This window comes from Periophthalmus magnuspinnatus, chromosome 9, assembly GCF_009829125.3.
Source record: "Periophthalmus magnuspinnatus isolate fPerMag1 chromosome 9, fPerMag1.2.pri, whole genome shotgun sequence".
In the NCBI taxonomy this organism is placed as follows: Eukaryota; Metazoa; Chordata; class Actinopteri; order Gobiiformes; family Gobiidae; genus Periophthalmus; species Periophthalmus magnuspinnatus.
Window position 1 is genome coordinate 14,169,086 of NC_047134.1, and position 20,988 is coordinate 14,190,073.

At 39.3% G+C, this 20,988-nt stretch overlaps 3 protein-coding genes across 3 annotated transcripts; 2 read left to right on the forward strand and 1 right to left on the reverse strand.

Moving 5' to 3' along the window:
• Positions 1-353: 353 nt before the first annotated feature.
• Positions 354-2,731, forward strand: ela3l (elastase 3 like). Its single transcript, XM_033972307.2, has 8 exons — positions 354-464; positions 619-707; positions 903-1,000; positions 1,126-1,254; positions 1,751-1,887; positions 2,138-2,283; positions 2,460-2,612; positions 2,679-2,731. Exons 1-8 carry the CDS (start codon positions 425-427, stop codon positions 2,694-2,696), a joined length of 810 nt encoding a protein of 269 aa, XP_033828198.1. The 5' UTR covers positions 354-424; the 3' UTR covers positions 2,697-2,731.
• An 8,389-nt stretch (positions 2,732-11,120) lies between these two features.
• fam219ab (family with sequence similarity 219 member Ab) lies at positions 11,121-17,515 on the forward strand. Its single transcript, XM_033972160.2, has 6 exons — positions 11,121-11,348; positions 12,076-12,175; positions 12,732-12,837; positions 13,107-13,187; positions 13,266-13,320; positions 15,694-17,515. The coding sequence occupies exons 1-6, from the start codon at positions 11,271-11,273 to the stop codon at positions 15,850-15,852; spliced, it is 579 nt and encodes a 192-aa protein (XP_033828051.1). The 5' UTR covers positions 11,121-11,270; the 3' UTR covers positions 15,853-17,515.
• klf9 (Kruppel-like factor 9) lies at positions 17,509-20,988 on the reverse strand. Its single transcript, XM_033972159.2, has 2 exons — positions 20,150-20,988; positions 17,509-19,241 (listed from the first exon to the last, which is right to left on the reverse strand). Exons 1-2 carry the CDS (start codon positions 20,490-20,492, stop codon positions 18,958-18,960), a joined length of 627 nt encoding a protein of 208 aa, XP_033828050.1. The 5' UTR covers positions 20,493-20,988; the 3' UTR covers positions 17,509-18,957.

The window sequence follows — 20,988 nt, forward strand, 5'->3', positions numbered from 1 at the left end:
TAGTATCAAGCTAGTGCCAGTTAAGACTCAATCATGTTCATCCAATTTGTATGAAGTGGGCTTTGTGAGTGTCCAAGTTATTTGTAAAGGTGTGAAGAGTGTGAAGTACTATATAATAATGCATTTTGTGTGCATATATGAAATCAGCAAGCAAATAATTCAGTTACAGCACTTATCCTCCACATCTGAACATCGTTAGAATACCCTGACATGTACTGACTTCATGAGAAATGTTCCCTGTTACGCACCTGTTGCAATGGCAAACTAAAGGTGCAGTGAGTCTCTATTGGTTGCCCCAGTAGTAAAAGGACAAACAAACCAATAGCGGAGTGTGTTTCAATAATTTGAGGATGGTCTTGCCTGAGGTGGCTGAGTTAAAAGACTGAGACTGTCCTGCCGTCCCTCAGCAGAAGCATCCATCAACATGATCCCCATTGTGCTGGCCTCCGTGCTCATCGCTAGCGGTAAGAACATCTGGCTGACTCTAATTCAGTGTGTAATTGTTTTCTGCACAGACTTGACGGAGATACCATGTGTGTATGCAACAGGGAATGAACGCATGTCTGTAGCAAGCGTTTCACTCATAACAATGCAGATTTTACCTTTCTTTACCCCTAGCCCTTGGGTGCGGTAACCCACCCATCCAGCCCCTGACTTCTCGTGTGGTCAATGGAGAAGATGCCATACCCCACAGCTGGCCCTGGCAGGTATGCAAATGCCAACACACCTGTCAATGTTTTTCATGTTTTTGGCAAACCTTGTGGACACAACATCTGGTTATTAGAAGTCAGGCCCACTGGATATCAACTACTGAGTAAACCAATTGCTTACTTAATACTAAATCAGCACTCTACAGCTATGAGCCTAGTGTAGAGTTTTACCTGTCCTGTCTGCACCAATAGATTTCTCTGCAATATGAAAAAGATGGAGAATGGAGACACACTTGTGGGGGATCTCTGATTGCTGCCAACTGGGTCATGACTGCAGCTCACTGCATCAAGTAAGAACAGAACTGAAACACTCAGATAAATCCATATTCATATACAGTAATTACATTTGACTTCATGTTAGTCAAAATTAAATATGTGATAATGTTGTGATTAATGTTGTTTCCTGTTACTGTAGCACCAAACTGTCCTACAGAGTGTTTGTGGGAAAATACAACCTGGTGGAGGAGGAAGCGGGCTCCAAGGCCATTCTGCCTGAGAAAATCATCGTCCACAGACAGTGGAACCCCATCCTGGTGGCACTCGGGTAAAGACCTATGAGTACACATGTGGTAAAAAAGATATGATTGCTGGTCAGCATATCGACATCTTTAACATAGACATTTGTACAGCAGTTCAAAGACAAATTACAGTCCTCTGACACCACCTAGTGGTCAGATTGAAGACTGTAACATCGTTTCTGTGTCCCAGCTGTATACACTGAAATTCAATGAACATAGGGTAAAAATGTAAATTATCTAAAGCTTATCCAATGAATTATTGTGTACTCAATGTGTACTCCAAAGACAAAATAAAAATATATTTTGTACTATTACTACTACTACTTAAATAGAGTTTAGTAACAGTAACAGTAGTACACGTCCCAAGTACACATTTCTTTTCATTTATGAAAAGTTACTTACAGTATTTAAATCAAATCAACAGAAAAAGACAACAGTGTTTTCTGATCTTGTCTCACTGTGTCCAGATAAAGAGGTTGTTTAAATGGCTCCTCACTACTGATCTCTATCTGACTCTCACAGTAACGACATCGCCATGATCAAACTGTCCGAGCCTGTGACTTTGAGCGATCACGTTCAGCTGGCATGTATCCCCCCTGCCGAGACCCTGCTGCCCAACCTCTACCCCTGCTACATCACTGGCTGGGGCAGAATCTACAGTAAGTCTAAAGTGCTCGTCTTTTAAAGCCTATCACAGCATCTCAGCAGTAGCTTCATCTAAAATGCCCTGTAGGAAACGGCTTAGTGCCTGCTGCGCCAAATAAATCAAATTCAAAGAAAGATGTTAGCCCTGGCTTTCTTCTCAGGGATTACTTGTAATTAGAATGTGTGAGGTTTGGTAGTAGCTTGTAGAGTATGTGGAGCCAGTGACAGACAGTGACAGTGTGTGTGTGTGTGTGTGTGTTCTAGCTGGAGGGCCCATTGCGGATAAGCTGCAGCAGGCTCTAATGCCAGTAGCTGACCACGAAACCTGCACCCAGAATGACTGGTGGGGTGTCGCTATCAGGGCCTCCATGGTGTGTGCCGGAGGAGATGGCATTGTGGGAGGATGTAATGTAAGTTCTTAAATGTTCACATCTATCCATATTATATTTTGTAAACATTTTGTATGGTGAAAACAAAGGGACTCCTAGACTTCCTGCAACTTAGACACTTCCAGATACACACATTTATTTGAAAGTGCTTTGTTGTATGTGTGATTTTTAAAAGAGCTGTTCTCCTCCTTGTATAGGGTGACTCTGGTGGTCCTCTGAACTGTAAGAACGCTGATGGTACCTGGGAGGTCCATGGTATCGCCAGCTTTGTCTCCGGTCTCGGCTGCAACTACATCAGGAAACCCACCGTGTTCACCCGCGTCTCTGCTTTCAACGAATGGATAGATGAGGTGAGATAACTGAAAAATAGATTAGAAAGTTGTATTTGCTGATTTTAAATTGTGTATTTTTTGCAGGTCATGATGACAAACTAAGAAGGAACTCAATAAAAGACCAAACAAAAGTTGAACTAATGTTTCTGTGATTTCTGTTTACTGCATCAGCATGAATGAACATAACTGCAGTGACTAAAATACAGTGTCAAGGAAAGTCCAGCAGATGTCCTCATTCTCTCATTTTAAGTATTAACTTGCACCATGCCTCCCTACCATCCCCACCAACATCCCTACCACTATGGCCCCAGGCCCCATGGAGGTCACTGTGCACTCAAGAGATAATGTCCAGGTCGACACTGCCAAAATAGAAATAAGGACAATGATGAAGGGTCTGTCCTCTGTGTCATTTAGTTTACCCAGCTGTTAAAGTTCTGTGTTTCTGTATTAATCCAATATAATATATGTTGACTACTGCTTTGTTCCCTTAAAAATCACAGAATAGATCAATTTAAAGTGTAAATTCTGGATTAATGATGAATAATTTCGATAAGAGTTTAGTTAGTTTTTTAAATTTAGTTTTAAAATGTATGTTCTACTTGCTGCATTTCTCAGTCAGGGATGCTTTCAAATGCAGCCTGCAGAAATTATGCTGAGCACTTATTAAATCATCAGTCTGAATTTCACAAAAAGTGTGAGATGTTGCCCGCAGTGCTTTCATGGAGCAATGCATTCTGGGAAACTTTTGTCCAGCGCATAGGATGAGGGGGGTAAGGGGGCTAAAAAGAATGCTTTGTCTCCATGTGAGCTGAGGGACAGGGTAACCCCTGATCCCCTCCACACACAGGCTGCACAGAGCCTGGCTGCAGCATGAATACCAAGTATTAAAGAGGCAATGTGGTACTTTTGCACTGCTTTAATACAAACCTTCACCATCTCAAAACACAATTTCAAAGTAATATTTAAAATAAACAATATGTTTGGTCATTTCTAGGCTTTACAGACAGGACAAAGTCAAATGAGGGAGAGAGTGGAGAGAGACACAGAAAACTGTCAGATACACTCTCCTCACAGGAGATAAATTACACTGCATGTGCTGCAGCTCGGCCACTAACAAGTTTATTGAATTAAGGATAATCTGTGAAAGACTCTGTAAAATAATCCTCAAGGAATAAACTTTACTGAGCTTTCTTGTAGTCACTTTTTCTCTCATCACAAACCCCTTTAGGCTCCTTTTAGTTTTTAAATGTTCTTAAAATGGTAATAATTCATTTTTAACATTATATTTACGATGATAATTTTACAGAATGAAGTCAGTTTGGATACTTGGTTACATCATGTCCCTGCACACTGCTGTTGACCTCTTAGGCTTGTGTCCAGCTGCACGCAGAGATTGATCCACTGTTGTCCCGAGCTCAAGTTTTAGTGTATTGTTTCTTCTTTTACATGTTTTAACATCTGTAGAGCTAATTATGACCAAAATCAGAGGCAGCCTCACCTTTGAGTCCTGACCACAGACTGTGTCCCGGGGGCTTGGGCACTTCATTTTGATGCTTCTAATTAGTTTTGGCTGCAGAAAGTCTGGACAATTTTTTCAGAATAGGTCAGGAGCTAAAACACTTGTAGGCATTCTCATTATACTGTTTGGGGATTGTCTGTTTGTAAAGACGCGCTGATAGGATTTTACGCTCGGCCTCTCTTTATAGCGCATTAGTGGAGAGAGCGCGCGCTAAAAGAGGAGGGGATTGTGGGCTGACGATGGAGCCACGCTGACAGATGATCGCATCAGACCAGGCGGGCAGAGTCATCGCTGGGACGGACCGGATAGAAGGAGAAAAAGCTGGGACAGAGCCAACTAAACTTAATACAGCGTCCGCGCTCTGTTAGCAGCTCCAGAGGTCGTGCGTCAGGAGATATGTCCGTGCGACCTACTTTTTAGCACCAAAGTTCCCGCCTGTGCTCACAAACAATTGCTTTTTTAAAAAGTTGCATCTGTCCTGCTCATATACACGTCAATTACTACCAAGTGAATGGACTGCACTTGTCAAGGTATGTGAATCTCTGTTTAAAGTTTCAATTAAGGTCTTACACTTTCCCTGCACCTTTGCACAAAAAGATAAATGATTAATATTGCTTGTTAGTTCAGCTGTAGATTTGCCTGTACAACACTGTAATTTGCATAGGAGAGTGAACTTTCCATTGTGGTCTAACTGATGACACCTCCTCCTACAGAAACATAAGTGTGAACCATGTCTTTGCTGTTACAATTTGACTCTGAGCTTTCATTATTTCTTACTTCAGTAGATCCAGAGTCAGTAGAGATTCTGAAGCCATTTTCCTCCTTAGGGGGTGTGACTCAATCAGTCAGCCAGCCTATTTATGGTTACATTATGCATGGCCTATACATGTGGATGTGGGCAAGTGCTCTAGAAAATATGAACTTTATCTCCTAAAACATCCATTTGTGCAACATGTTTCAAATATTCAACCTTTAAATCACTTTATCACAGCCGGATTAGAATGTGACAGTAATAACATTTTTCAAAAACATTATATTGGCTGCAACACATACACAGCTCTGTAAAGGATAAAAGGACTGTAAAGGATAAAAATGATTGCTTACAAGTCTATATGTGAATGACCTACGAGAACAAACATTTCTAAGCCAAACAATTACACTTTTATTCTCCTTTTCTAGTTAACATGTTCAACTTGACAGTAGCCCCACCAAGCCTTTTCGCAGAATGTGTTTTGCAAAGGATAAAGGGCATTGACAGCTATCCTGATTAGTAATTATGGGGTAATTTTCTTCACAATGATTTTAGCAGCATGTTGCATCCCAATGCGATCCAAATAGTTCCCTGTACATGTGATTGCGAGCAGGCCAGAGTACAACAGATGAATAGTAAAGCCATTTAAATTTTTATTTCCTCTTAGATTAGCTGTAAGGAAAAGGATACCACAGAAATGAGATTGTAAGAGCTGACTCTAACTCCGAGAGAAGTGGAAGTGTGTGGTCTCATTAGAAATGCATTAGAGGAAAGTGGAGAGCAGGAGGGAAGTTGTATGTGAAGAATATCCTCTCGTTCCATCTCTATCTCAGTCAACACAACTGAGCACATGCACAGCACCCCACTTCCACGACCCAATTAGTGTCAGAAATCACATTTGCATGTGACTCCTGAAAGTATTTCATTTTCATTTTTGAGTACCAACTCTCTGTGTGACTCCATAATGAAAGGTGTTGTTATTGCACAGTGATGGCTATTTCAATAAACTAAAGTTTTACTATGTTTTGATAAGATGTTTTATTGATTTAGCCTTTAAACATATCAAATAGAAATACAGTCATGATTTCCTGTTGTTATTATGCATTATTCAACACTGTCTTTGCATTTTGCACATAGCCTTAAAAACTCCATATTCATAGAATACATAAATGTAAAATATATACCCTTGTTGATGCATAATCCCATGGATTTGCTGTATCCTTCTAATTTCACACACATAAGTAGTGGACACAGTGTACGTGGCAGTCCAGATTAAGCTGCTGCAGGGGTAAAGCCACTTTGGCTCTGAGAGTAACCTGTGACAGGGACAGTCATCACAGAGCTGACCTCACCAGTGCACTCATGTAACAGCAGCTTAACACCGACTGGCCAACTGTGGCAAATAGATAGACTATGTCAGCACAAAACCTTTAGATGGATATCATCAAGCATTTTGTTTATCATATTGTAATGTTTGTTACAATAGTGTAATGTTTGTTACAATAAAAATACACAATAATATACAGGTATGAAGTGAAACTTACTTCTTTAATTCTTGGAGACTCTCCATAATATATGATGCATACCACAAAAAACACATAATAGAGACGCAAACTTTCAATCACTGTACTGCTAACTAGAAAAATGTTTAATCTGTCTACTAGACAGTCTACTTTGCTACTTAGCTGTCTCAAATGTCGATGGGTAATATGGCACAATCACCTACCTCCTTTCCATGATCTGTTTTATGAACATTAAATCTGTTTTAACCATTTATTTTCCAGGCTGGAAATCTGGGGTAATAATCGACTCACACTTGAGCTTTAACAGCCACATCAATTCAATCTGCAGCTTTTTATCATCTAAAAACATTGCAAAAATCAAAGGTTTACTGTCTAAACCAGACTCAGATAGACTTATCCATGCATTTGTCTCCAGTAGGTTAGACTACTGTAACGTCCTGCTCACTGGCCTCTCCAAACTAGTGTTAACACAGCTGCAGTACATCCAGAACACTGCTGCTCGGGTCCTGACTAGAACCAGGAAGTACGAGCACTTAAGTCTTGCGCTCAGGTCTCTGCACTGGTTCCTGTGGCTCAGAGAATAGACTTTAAAGCAGCTCTGCTTGTGAACAAGTCTCTCCATGGACCAGCACCAAAGTACATCTCTGACATGTTAGTGTCATATGAACCATTTCACACTCTGAGGACTTCAGGGACCGGCCTCCTGCTGGTGCACAGTCTTCTCTTTTAATGTTCATTTTACAATAATTATTTACATTTTGATTAGTTTATATCCCAATTTAATGTCTTTTTTATTCTGTGAAGCTCTTTGAATTACTTTGTTTATGTATTGTGCTATACAAATAAACTTGCTTTGCCTATAATAATGAATGTATATTTGTGTATGAAAAATGTGGTGTGTCTTTTCTTTCAGAATCAAACTGTAACATGGTCTTGAATGACTGACTGGAGCCTATCCACTGGACCATGGAACATGAACTCCGAATGGGGCTGTCCGTGTGGGCCATCGCTGCCATTGTGTGCAACTCTGCAGTGGGCATCCTCATCCTGATCCTGTTTGTTATTCTGTACAAAGCCTGTAAGGTGCCTTCACGGCAAAAACAGCCAGTCCTGTCACTTGAGTCAGACAGGTCGACAGTAGAACAAAAGTACCTACTGTCTGCGGCTTGACTTTGACACTTTATGTGGACATTACCACTTCTCCATTTTTGCCTTGACTAGTTTGAAATATGGACTCTGTGAATGGCAAGACTGACAACACCACCAAGCAGCGCAATCCTCTTATCTCCGCTGTGCGACGCTGGGACTGTCCATCTGTCAGTCTGTTTGCTTAGCGGTGCACATGGATAAACCGATCCCCTACTCCACTCCTCTTCACATCACTTCAGATGTAGCAGCAGAGAGAAAGTAGTGAACAAGTAGAAAACATAGTGAATGGGGCACATGTGGGTCAGTCAAGATGACAGTCCCCACTAGAGGCGACAAGATGGTGGAAGCAGCACAGAACCACAAGCTGCTATTACAACACTGTCTCCAATAGTTGTCAAAAATATTTCAGGCTATTTTAAAGAGAATAGAAATGAAGACTTTTCAAATCAATTGTGATCTTTGCTTCAAAGTGTAACCCAGTGTCTCCCTTATATGTAGTTATGTATGTATTTATGTTTACCATCATGTATGTAAATAGCCAACAATCACAGTTGCCTCAAAAGAGATCAAAACTAAAACAAACATTCCATCCATTGACAAGCTAAAGAGCCTATGCCATTTCCATGTTATGCAATGCTGTTTTTTTTTCATTATTAGTCGGCTTATAACTAGAACCTTGTGTGTTAGTTATACAATTAAGATTATATATTTTTTATACTAACCAACAAATACATTTTGTCTTCAATCATTGTATGTTTTTAAAATATATTTGCATTTCTTCTAACATTCAAGAGACGTATGTTTTGTGATTCTGTAGTTATCAGTGTTGAGCATATCAGCAAAGAACAGTTTCCTGCTTTTGACAAACAGCTCTCAGATATTCTTGTCTACTCATCATTTTTCGGAATTGAAAGTACTTCTCCACAGTAAGGCAACAGCCATATGTTTCTCATAGAAATGAATAGTTCAAGGGTAAGCACCTAATCAGTCCTTGGTACAAGCAAAGTGCCCTTCAAAGAAAAACGATTGAGAACACAGAAAGCACTGATCAGTACATCATTGTCTGTGGGTTTATAGAGGCTCATGGGTGTATGTCCTTATCACTTAAATTAATTTAGGTGTGTGTGCGTGTATGTTTTAAAGCCATTATGTGCGGTGCATGTGTAAATGTGCTTTATAGCCTATAGGAGACAGCCGGTCGGGGTCTTTGGTGAGCTGTTGACTTGGAAGTGCCACTCTACAGCTGTCTACTGTTTATCAACGTCTATTTATCTTCTTGCCAGTTTTCTCCCCATCCACATCTTTGGCTTCTGTTTATTTGTTCTGCGTCTACTCTGCAACACAAGCCAAAGCTGTGAAAAGTGTCCAGGACTGAGGCGTGATCTGCTCCCGTAAGTCACATGGAGGTCAGTGCAATATTCCTCACTTCATCCAAGAACTTTCATCCAGGGAAAGTCTTCTTCTTTGATCTGAAACCCCATTCAAACATTACATTTACGTGGTCATGCATTTACATATGTGGTTCTTGGCTGATGTTTAAATTTTAACATAGAAAGCTAAAATACTGTGGCTCTGAGGTGCAAGTCAAGCATTCTTTGGGACGTTGGTGTAGTGCCTCTATCGTCCAAGTTGCCTCATAATTTAAAGATGTTTGGATGGACACAAAAACATCTTAATCTTAAAAACTTGGTTCATTTGCTCATCTGCTAGTCTGCTAATTCCATTCATGGACATCACATCGGGGAAGGATTGAAAGAAAGATGACATTTTTTTCAGTCATTCATTCCTTTGGGCAAACTACATCTGCGTATTCACTTGACACATTAGTTTTTAGCTTTTGGAAGGAAGTCAGAGAATCCCACTGAGAGAGATTATCAACTCCTTACTGGTTATTGGAATTGCTATATGGTTTATTTGTATTAGGAATATAATTTCAGTACAGTGTGTATTTATATCACAGGTCTAAATGACTGTTTTGTCTTGTAGCACTTGAAACCCACCACAGCATTTTGAGACAACAGCATCGACCGAGCCCACAAATCAAAAACCTCTTTCTCGGTATCATGCGGTCAAACTACCACAGAACTCAAACACAGGATTACGTAATGATCAGGGCAAATATTCCTCACAGGGAGATTACTAATAAACATATGAGAGCCTGGTAATCTGCTACTCCATCTGCATGGCTGGATGGGTTACATAACACAAATAAGGACACATCCAGTCACAGCCAGTTGTTTGTTTGCACCAAGGATCAAATATTAATCCAGACACTACATGCTTCAAATTGGCTGGACAGTTTTTTAAATCCTATATGCATTTAAATTCAGAAGCATGTCAAAGTTTAATTATAACACCTTGGTCTTGTCAGTAAAATGTGGATAATTAATAAATAACGATAAATGCCAGTTACATTTCCACACAACGCTATCAGTTAACAGCAATAAAGTTGATTTTGACAGACAGCCAATTTAGATAAGGACAATGAGGAATTATTATTATTTTTGCAATTTGATTCAAACCAGCTTTAAGATATAAGTTACTGACATTACCAGCCTATAGGTACTGTTGTAAAAGCACTAATAATAATTTGCATTTGAGTTTGATTTTGCTCAACAGCACTTTTAACATAAACTTGTATAAAAATAAGGACGAAAAAGAAGGTCAAAGGTCACTGTAGAGAGTCTTCTGTCAGGGAATGTGCAAGTTCCTTGTTATTACCCTTGATTATGACAGACAGAAGTGCACGACTGCGCTCTGCTGGTGACTCGAGGTATTACAGGACGAGTTTCATTATGTGCTTTGAATAACTTGTGTAATTTCCCATGTGTTTTGCCAAGAGTAAAAGTACTATTTATTTTAATTTTTTTTTTTAATTTATGTGTTTATGTATTTATTATTATCGTTATTATTATTATTATTATTATTATTATTATTATTATTATTATTATTATTATTATTATTGTTGTTGTTGTTGTTTATTTATTTATTTATTTCAGTATACTGAATATTGTAGGCTATTTTTTCCAATTTATTTAATCCTATTATTTAATAACATATTATTTATATTTAATGTTAATTTTATGGTGATTATTTGTTATTATTTATGCTTTGATTTGTTGTATTGTGATTTTAACGCCTTTTTATATCCTTTAAAGCACTTTGAATTACCTGGTGTACGAATTGTGCCATAGAAATAACCCCCCCCCCCACACACACACACACACACATATATATATATATATATATATATATATATATATATATATATATATATATATATATATATATATATATATATATATTTATTTATTTATTTATTTATTTTTTTATTTATTTATTTATTTATTTATTTATTTATTTATTTATTTATTTATTTATTTATATATAGGCCTACACTGATAAATAAGCACAGACAGATAGAGAGATGGACGTTTTACAGTTAGTCGTCCCAAAAGACACAGTGTACAGTTTCTGGAGAGCATATAACACAGTGACATGCAGCTGTCACATCACACACTTCAATGATGCAGCTGCGTATTCAGATTGGGATACGCTACCCGGAAGTGGGAGTGACCGTCCGCGCGCGCTGTCGACGTTCTGCTGATGAGACTTATGAACCTGAAAGCTCTATAGTTAAAACCCAACACTGAAGAGTTACCATCAAACATCCAGCCTCCTGATCGTCTGTAAAGCTCTTCGGAGGGTCGGTTGGTTGAGGAGCCACCGCAAAAATGATGGAAGAAATAGACAGATTCCAGGTGCCCAGCGTCGTGCAGGATGCGGAGATGCAGGCGGAGATGCAGCCTCTGGTAAGAAGCATCATCTGTGCACCTATACACATCCAGCACTCCCCACTTGCATCTGATCGTTTGTTTAGGCCTGTGGTAGTTTGAAACAGCCTATCTGACATTTATCCCATGTCCAGGGCCTCACGTTACGTCAATCGGCTTCAGCTCCAATCTGTGATTTTAATATGTTTTTCGCATCCTTTCACCTGGTGTTACCCAAACTAGCAGCTCCTTGTGCATTCATGATTTGCAAATAGGTGTTTTTTTTTTTTTTAAATACACAGTTGTGGTTAAGGTACATCCGGTCATGTTTGCGTAAAGCAGCATCACGTCTGTCGAAAATAAATCTTCGTATCCCGACAGTCTCCACGTCAGCATCAAGTGGGCTCGAGCTCATGCAGCGTGTTTTGGTAATAGGGCCTGTTTAATAACTGCTGAAATATGACAGGATTGGGTGAACTATGCAGATGATGGGGGGCTATAGATGCGCCCCTGGGCCTCTGCGGGGGCCACAGTTACTGCATCTCCAGAGCCGTCACACTAAACACCCAAGAACTGTGCCTTACTCACAGTCAGAGCGAAATAACTGTCATGGCTATTTCAGAGCACTTGTTACAGTGTTTAAATGTGTTTGTTTAATACCAATTTAGTCTCTACCTGCCTAGATTATCATAGTTATAGGTTATAGGCTTACATCAAATATTAATACTGTGTTTTTGTAATGCACTGTTGTGCCCTATTGTTCCAGGACCCTGCCTCTTCCACCACCTCAGAGGCAGACTCAGACACCAGGGAGAGCGAACCTGTCACCATCAACTACAAGCCCTCCCCTCTGCAGATGAAAATAGGTTAGACAAACACACCAAATACATTGATTAAAACTTACTGATAGCAAAGTGTTTGATCAAACTTATCATGTAGACAAGAGCTGACCTTTTGAACTTATTTCAGGACCTTGGACAGAGTTTAATAGGACAAATACTTTATTCAAACTTTGTATTTCTTACTCTGCAGGTGACAGTGTGGCAATCAATTAAAATATCTGGGTTCATTGTTGACTGCTTATACCTTAGCTACAACAGAGTTTAATTGCTTTTTATATATAGTTTTCAAATACAAAATTTTGCATAATAGGTCTTTTAATTGGGATTCACTCATTTCTATTCCTTAGTGTGTGCTCAGGTCTTTGTAATCGAGGTCCAAAGCCAATCCACTGTCAGTAAAAACGTGTGGTTTGGAGCAGAGTTGAGACTTTGCAGGAAGAAATTTTAATTACACAGATTGCACAGATTGAAAGTGTTTATGGCTATAATGACTGAAAGCTTTATTTACTAAATGGCTAATACAACTTTACCATAACACCACTGCTCTTCTTGCTCATGGCTGAATTTATCTTTTATGCAGAGAAACAGAGAGAACTTGGGAGAAAGGGCTCACTGAAGAACACAAACACTGTGGGCAGTCCAGTCAACCAGCAGCCCAAGAAGAACAATGTTATGGCCAGAACACGGTGAGAGGCTCTAGTAGATATATTCACCTGCAGTCCATGGAACATTCAGAGTTTATGGACCTTTGACAGTGGCATTGAAGGATGGGCCAAATTGCAATTAATCAATGATCAGTCAATTATAAGCATGTGTTTTGAGGTCCACAGCCAGTCCTCAGAGTTTAGCCTATTTTTTGTAATAATTCAAAGTCTATGAGGAAAATAATCGTGATTTAATTAAGAGGGCTGAGCAGGCTGTGTAATACGTCTCTTTCTTGCTGTTTCCTCCACAGGCTGGTAGTGCCAAATAAAGGATATTCTTCATTAGATCAGAGCCCAGATGAGAAGCCTTTGGTGGCCTTAGACACAGACAGGTAATAATAAACATCCGTCGCTATGATTTGTTTATTTTTGAGCTTATAATTACAGCGTACATATGTTTTCTTTTTTAGTGATGATGATTTTGACATGTCGAGATACTCCTCATCGGGCTACTCATCTGCTGAAGTAAGTATTGTATTAGATTTATTTAGCGCTCATGCCATATCTGCTCTTGAAACCGCACACGCAAATAGTTTCTCTTTCAATAAATATGCTAATTATAGATACAACATCTACTGTATAAAACAATAGGAATCTTTGCGTGCATTTTGCACTGAACTCAAATGATAGGATTCTCCATTCTCCAAGGAGACTTTTAAACTCTCGTCTTTTACAGCTTTTAACCATGATATAATTGTTTCCTCATCTCATTTACAGTGATTCATACATATTTGAGAAATAACTTTATTCTCCTGTATTCTTGCTTAAATCTACTTCACCGCCACCAGTACACAGCCACTGCTCTGTGCTTACTTTGTTCTCTAATTTTATTTTCTTAGTTGGTGATACATGTAGGATTTGAGCATTGTCACAGCCGTTTTTGAATCTGTAAAGGTTCCGACAGCGTGATCTGGCTTGTTATGGTGACGTTTACGGCATCATCGGTGCCCATTGGGCTCTGCAATTTTTTTATAAAGTTGTTTTTAGATCAATATCGTCATTTAAAATATCCAAAATATAACATAATGAATATAATACCAGTGTCATAATTTATATCTACAGTTGAAACCAGAAGTTTACATACACTATATTAAAAGACACATATGCTTTTATTCTTACTGTCTGATGTGAAATCAGACTAAACTTTTTTTCCGTTTTAGGCCAATTAGGATTACAAATAGAATTTCTATTTGCTAAATGGCAGAATAATGAGAAAAGGATTTTTTATTACTCTCTTCAAAGACAGAAGTTTGCAAACAGTAAAATTACTATGTATTTAAATAATTTGGGAAAACCCAGATGATGATGTCATGTCTTTGAAAGTTTCTGATACATTTATTGACAGCATTTGATTTAATTAGAGACACACCTGTGGATGTATTTAAAGGCACACCTGAAACACACTGCTTCTTTGTGTAACGTCATGGAAAAGTTAAAAGAAATCAGCCAAGATCTCAGGTAAAGAACTGTGGACTTGCACAAGTCTGGTTCATCCTTGGGTGCAAATTCCAGATGCCTGAAGGTGCCACATTCATCTGTTCAAACAATTATACACAAGTATAAACACCACAGGAATGTCCAGCCATCATATTGTTCAGGAAGGAGACGGGTTCTGTGTCCCAGAGATGAACGTGTTTTGGTGCGAAATGTGCATATCAACTCATATCAAATATATTTGATATGTGCATATCAAAAGCAAAAGACCTTGTGAAGATGCTGCTGAAGCTGGTTAGAGTGTGTCATTATCCACAGTGAAACGAGTAATGTACCGACATGGGCTGAGAGGTCACTCTGCAGGAAGAAGACATTACTCCAAAAGAAACATAAAAAAGCCAGGCACACAGGGTCAAAGACCTTAGAGAGACATGTTCTGTGGTCTGACAAAACGAAAATTGAACTGTTTGGCCATAATGAGCATAATGTTACGTTTGGAGGAAAAAGAGGGAAGCTCGCAAGCCTAAGAACACCATCCCAACTGTGAAATACAGGGGTAGCAGCATCACTGGTGCACTTCCCAAAATAGATAGCATCATGAGGAAAGAACATTATGTGGAAATACTGAATTAACAGCTCAAGACATCAGCCAGGAGGTTAAAGCTTGGGAGCAAATGGGTCTTCCAAATGGACAATGACCCGGAGTGTACGGCCAAAGTGTTTACAAGTGGCTTAAGGATAACAATGTCAGTGTTTTGGCGTTGCCATCACAAAGTCCTGATCTCAATCCTATTGAAAATGTATGGACATGTGCGAGCAAGGTGGCCTACAAACTTGGCTCAGTTGCAGTTGGAGTCTGGAGGAATGGGCCAAAATTCCTGCCAACTATTGTGAGAAGTTTGTTTAAGGACATCCAAAACATTTGACCCAAGTCATACAGTTTAAAGGCAATGGTACCAAATACTAATGAAATGTATGTAAACTTCTGACTGAAAATTGTCTTAAAAAAATCCTTCTTTCATTATTCTGTGATTTAGCAAATAGAAATAATTCTGGTAATTCTTGCTGACCTAAAACAGGAAAGGTTTAGTCTGTTTCATGTTTTCATGTGAGAAAAAAGGTGTATGTGTCTTTTTATATAATGTATGTAAGCTTCTGGTTTCAACTGTTTACAGGAGACACAAGCACAATGTGTCTTCTTTAACATTTATGCAGAATGTCATCCTTAAGAGTAACATACATTCTTATTATATCTTCAAAGGCCTGACCTGCAGCTTGACCTGATGGAGTCACCTGCTTGTCTCCATTGATGTAGACAAGCAGGTGATGGACTCTCCACCAGAAAAGTTTCATAGCGCAAGTCACTAGCTGTAATTTCAAATACAGTTTTCCTCTTCTCTCCAGCAAATCAACCAAGATCTGAACATCCAGCTGCTGAAAGACGGATACCGCCTTGACGAAATCCCTGACGATGAAGACTTAGACCTGATCCCGCCCAAATCTGTGAACCCCACGTGCATGTGCTGCCAGGCAACCTCCTCCACCACCTGCCACATACAGTAACATACACTTACAATACACTGACAACCATAGAACAAACATACAACAACAGTAACAATACACTAACTAGAAATACAGAATCATACAATTACTATTTGACATAGACTGATATATTGGTTAGTGCAAATAAGGCTGTCATTTATTTTTATTATACTTTTATAATGTAGAGCAGTGCACTGTATAGACTGTAATTGAGGTTATACTAATTTCATATTATATAAATTGGCTAAAATGATCAGAATGGACTCATCATATCAAGCTCAAAATATTGGCAGGACTCACTGGTCATTGTTTGCTCCGGATTCTAAAATATCGTATTTGACAGTCATGAAAAAACATATAGCCCGATCTCTAATTACAGTACAGAAAGAACACATTCGGTAACATACAATTACAAGACAGTAGAATACTATAGCACACTAACACAAACATGCAGGACACACACAACCACAGTAACCCTCACATAACACAGCTCAGTCTGCAGCTGGAGGAGCCACAGCAGAATCAGATCAGTAGAATATTGTAAAAAACAGATAAGTGCTATGATGATAACGACAATGAAAAAGAAAGATTAAGTTATTACATTTGTTTAAGTAGGGATAAGAAAGGCATAGATATCATAATATTACATTAATTGTATTTCAGTGGCATTTCCTCCTATGGCAGGATGATAGTGTGTAAGCCCTACTGCTGTTATGTGTGAATAGTAATGTAACTGAGGCTGAAGTGAAAACATAGCTCATCTACACTAACTTAACTTGACTTAGCTTGTCTTAATGTACTTTTATTATTTCAGTATTTATTTAACTCATTATGTCATGAATTGGGACTGGTTTGAGTGTATGTGTTGACCTTTGAGGAATTTCGGATACGCTGAAATGAACAGTATCTAATCTGCTGTTCCATATCAGGATGTAATGTAGCATTAGCTGGACCATTACACACTTTTTATGTTTTGCTTCTTTTCACCTGATGCCTCCAGTTGTTGTGAAGGTGAGGGGCGGGTATAGGTTTGTGTGGCTAAAGAAGAAATGGCATGACTAAGAGAAGAGAGAATACTTGAATAGCACTTTGTTAGTCGGAAGTCCATGTTTTGGTTTGATTTTGCACATTATTTTTCATATTTTTGCACAATTTCCGGCAAAACAATGACAGTACCTTATCTGATCTATACTGTGTCAAAAGGAAAAGTGAATTGTTGCACAAACTATGTCACCTATATGGTAAATTATAATAACAAGGCCAAAGTCTACTGTTGTGTTTGCAATGTTTCCCTTCCCCCCAGGTTTACCTCTTTAACAATGATTATCGTGGAAGTATGGTCTCACATAAAAAAACAAAACAAAACATGTATGCACATGCATGCACAAAGTGATGCAATTTCCACATGGAGATTCATTTTGTTTCAGCTATTAAACAAACATTAAACATTCTTTTTTAATCCCCCATGAATCTATGAATTAATTGCATTTGAAGTATGCCTTAAACTATTGAGATGTTGTTACTACAAATGTACCTGTTTAGAAATGAGACATTTTTGATTATTTTATTTTAATATTGTTATTGATTTCATTGTGTTGTAACCTCTTCCACTATTATAGTATTTAACAGTTATTGTTAAAAAGTGGAGTGTATTATGATAAACAAAAATAAATAAATGCATTGCAAAAAATAATCATTTTTATTTTTTGTTGCGATTTGTTTAATTTCATCTTTATTACACAATGTCCCACTGTCCACACGGTAAGACTGGATGCAAACCACTAATCTTATAGTTATAAAGCATTACTGTGTCAGACATTCAGTCAGTGAATAAATATTAATCTGAGTATAGTTACTCATTTAGTAAACAGAAGAGTAATAATACAATTTATATAACATATGAAAAAGAAAATACGCTTTATTATTGAGACATTTGCATCAAAAAACATCAATCTGATATCATATAATATATTGCAATAATATGGACTCTGCTGGCAGCCACTTGTAACAGTTCAGTAGAATAAGAACGTTCACCTGAAAGGCACCAGCAAAATATGTATCACAGTTTGACAATGTTCAAAAGTCAGATTAACTGTACAAATGTAGATGACTCTAAGAGACCACATTTGTGAATGTTAAATATTTGGTTAACACACAAGATTCCCATAACAAAAAGAGACACACTTTACAGTTAAAACAGAAAGAATGTTCCAAAGATAAAATGGTTACATACAGAAACTAACTATGGGGCAAAAAAAACAGCTACAACGATCAGGTGAATACATTCTCTGCTTTAATGTATTGGAAGTCAGCTTCATAAGTGGCACAATTGGTGTTTAAGACCAGTCTTAATGTGTAACAACTGTCTGCATAAGGTTTAATAAGGTAGATTTCCAGGTCCCATAGAAAGGCACAGAATGTTTTGCCCTGGTTTACACTCCTTGAGTAAATGTGTCTGAACTAAAACTGAGAATCATGAAATGTGTTCTTAACCCTGGGTTGTTACTCAAACTTCCACACTCAAACACACTGTAAAAATTAGCATAGATCATTGCATTACATATTATAATGCTATAATTTACCATTATTATGAAAAAGTCACCACATTTTCATTGCACAAATGGTCGTCAACATGCTTTACTTAATTATAAAGTTCCTAGCCAAATATATAAATAAAAATTAACAAAATTCATCTAGACTACATTTGCACATTTTAGTGCATTAAGTTTTCTGGTAATATGACATTTACATAACACTGTTGTACATAAACCTAGACAGGACTATGTCTGCACTGAGTGACACTCTGAAATTGAATCCAGCCCATCAGCTTATTCATCGTGTTCCTCAACTCTTAAGAAGTTAATGCTTTATCGAGTTATTTATCTATTAATACCATCCTGATGGCACATGTAATTCATGAACAAGAAGAAGTGTTTTAAATAAATACACAAACTGTGTAGAGGAAGCTGAGGAGGAAAGTTTGCTGCGCTCTGTTACATGCATACAAATTCCTAGTGGTCAGACTGGTCTGGAAGTGGGTCAAGTGCACACACCACAGTTGGTGTGTCTTGTGTAAACCTGTCTCTTCATGTGCCTGTAGTTTTAAATGTAAGTGTATGATGTGCTTCACTCAGAGCCAATGGGGCTGCGGTCTCCAGACTCAGACGAGGACACGGACACAGAGCAGCGGCGCCTCTTTGCCCCCCCAGAGCCCTGGAGCATGCTGGGATGGAAACCTGCATGTCTACGGGCGTGCTTGGTCAGGTGGTCACTCCTCATGAAGCACTTGTCACACAGGGGACAATGGAAGCGCTTCTCTCCTGTGTGGGTGCGATAGTGACGCGTCAGCTCATCTGAGCGGGAGAACTTCTTACCACAGCTGGGCCAAGTGCATTCAAATGGACGTTCACCTATAAACAAAAAGGCATTTTTCATTAAGTTTTTGAAACACACCTGCTTTGGCCATTAAAGCCACATTATAACTCTTTCACAGTTTCACTCTTTCACAATACATGGACATGGCAACATATGTGTCAGCTCTTTCATCATCACAAACATCTTTTTGTAAATGACTTATGAATTTATTCGAACTTTAAAACATAAACTATTAGACTGATGTGAAGAAGTGAAGAGGATGATAAGAGGCCTCCTTCCACCCCTCCACGTGCGCCTCTGGACCACATGTCTGCTCTTGTTTACAACCGTTGCGAGGGGGCGTGGAAGTAGTGACGTGTGAGGAAATAGTGGCGCTCGAAGGTTATGTCCGGACAGGAACGTGCGGGAACAATGTCGCAGTGACCCATGTGAATCATAAGCCAACATGTCATATCGACACACCGGGCCTGATACACAGAGTACAACAGCGCGTGACGAGGATCTTATCAGTCTAACGCGGCAATTGGCTGGAATCTGTAACATAATATCCCTCTACAAAACTGGAGCTGATCAGATGGGCGGTGGTGTCAGGCAAGCGCAATACTCCCAACGAAACGCAGCGTAGTGGAGTGGGCGTCAGGGCAAACAACCCCCGCCCTAGAGCTTCGCACGCTATAGGCCGGTCACACCCCCACCAGGCCAAATCTTTGGGCTACTGTTCCAATAATCTGCTATAGAGCATGTGTTTTTTCGCTTACCCCACCCACCCACCGCACCAAGCAGCGTGGCCTAGCGCAGACAACATTATGACACTGGCAATAAAGAGATGATCGGGATAAATGAATGTAACAATAGTACAGACTCACCTCAGAGCTCTGCACACACTGCTCTTATGTGTGTGTATGTGTGTGTGTGTGGGTGTGTGTGTGGTGCTGTGTCTTACCGGTGTGGACCCTTAAGTGGGCTTTGAGGTGGGACGATTTGCCATACATTTTGTCACACCCGGGAAAGGGACAGCTGTGCTTCTTCTCCAGAGTTTCTTGTCGGGGCTCTCTCCTCTTTGCCTGGGACAGTTTAGGTGCCTTTACCCGGCATTCTCTCCTCTCTGTTAGGTCGAGTGAAGAAACCTCACCGGGCGCGCCCATTACGCCAGGGTTACACTTTTTCAAGTCCAGTAAAATCATTGCTACCATCAACAAAGTCCGGTTCTCTTGGGTTTCGTTGAGCGCGTCCTCTGCGCAGCTCATTGGTCTGAAAGGAGCGCAGTCTGTGGACAACTCGGACATGATGCCGCAGGAGCAGAGACGGAAAAGCAGCAGTTATTGTCCAAAGTAATGACCAGGATACACAAGGACCAGAGGCTCCTCAGTAAGCATGCGGTTAACACTCCACACGTGTCGTCTTCAATGTGACTATTCCGCTAAGGCTGCGTTTCTCAAAGAGGTGTGGGCTGGGTAAATAAACACCGCTCCGCTCAAATAGCCTTTCGACCTAAGCCACCGCCTAATTTCTTGTCTTTTAAGCTTTTTTGTCGTTGTGAGTGAGTAAATATCGTAACCTTACTCCGCAGAGTGTCTTGTGTCTCCTGGGCTCTGGCTCACGCGTCAAATACTCCTAATTTATGTGAGCGCCACTTCTTCCAAATCCCAAGAAACAATTTCGCGGAATCCCACGTTGTCATCATAAAGCTGCCCTGTAATTGGCCAGGATAAAACGTGAACAACTTCTTTTCCCTTTTTTTCTCCCTTTGCCTGGGTGAAAGATAGAAGGCTCATCCAATGA

Excerpts from the sequence above, each read along its gene's own strand:
- ela3l (XM_033972307.2), top strand. The coding sequence starts at position 425 with ATGATCCCCATTGTGCTGGCCTCCGTGCTCATCGCTAGCG. Across the intron at positions 465-618 it reads CTCCGTGCTCATCGCTAGCG|CCCTTGGGTGCGGTAACCCA; the intron begins GTAAGAACATCT and ends CTTTACCCCTAG. Across the intron at positions 2,284-2,459 it reads GCATTGTGGGAGGATGTAAT|GGTGACTCTGGTGGTCCTCT; the intron begins GTAAGTTCTTAA and ends CTCCTTGTATAG.
- fam219ab (XM_033972160.2), top strand. The coding sequence starts at position 11,271 with ATGATGGAAGAAATAGACAGATTCCAGGTGCCCAGCGTCGTGCAGGAT. Across the intron at positions 11,349-12,075 it reads AGGCGGAGATGCAGCCTCTG|GACCCTGCCTCTTCCACCAC; the intron begins GTAAGAAGCATC and ends CTATTGTTCCAG. Across the intron at positions 13,188-13,265 it reads GTGGCCTTAGACACAGACAG|TGATGATGATTTTGACATGT; the intron begins GTAATAATAAAC and ends TTTCTTTTTTAG.
- klf9 (XM_033972159.2), bottom strand. The coding sequence starts at position 20,492 with ATGTCCGAGTTGTCCACAGACTGCGCTCCTTTCAGACCAATGAGCTGC. Across the intron at positions 19,242-20,149 it reads CCACTTAAGGGTCCACACCG|GTGAACGTCCATTTGAATGC; the intron begins GTAAGACACAGC and ends TTTTGTTTATAG.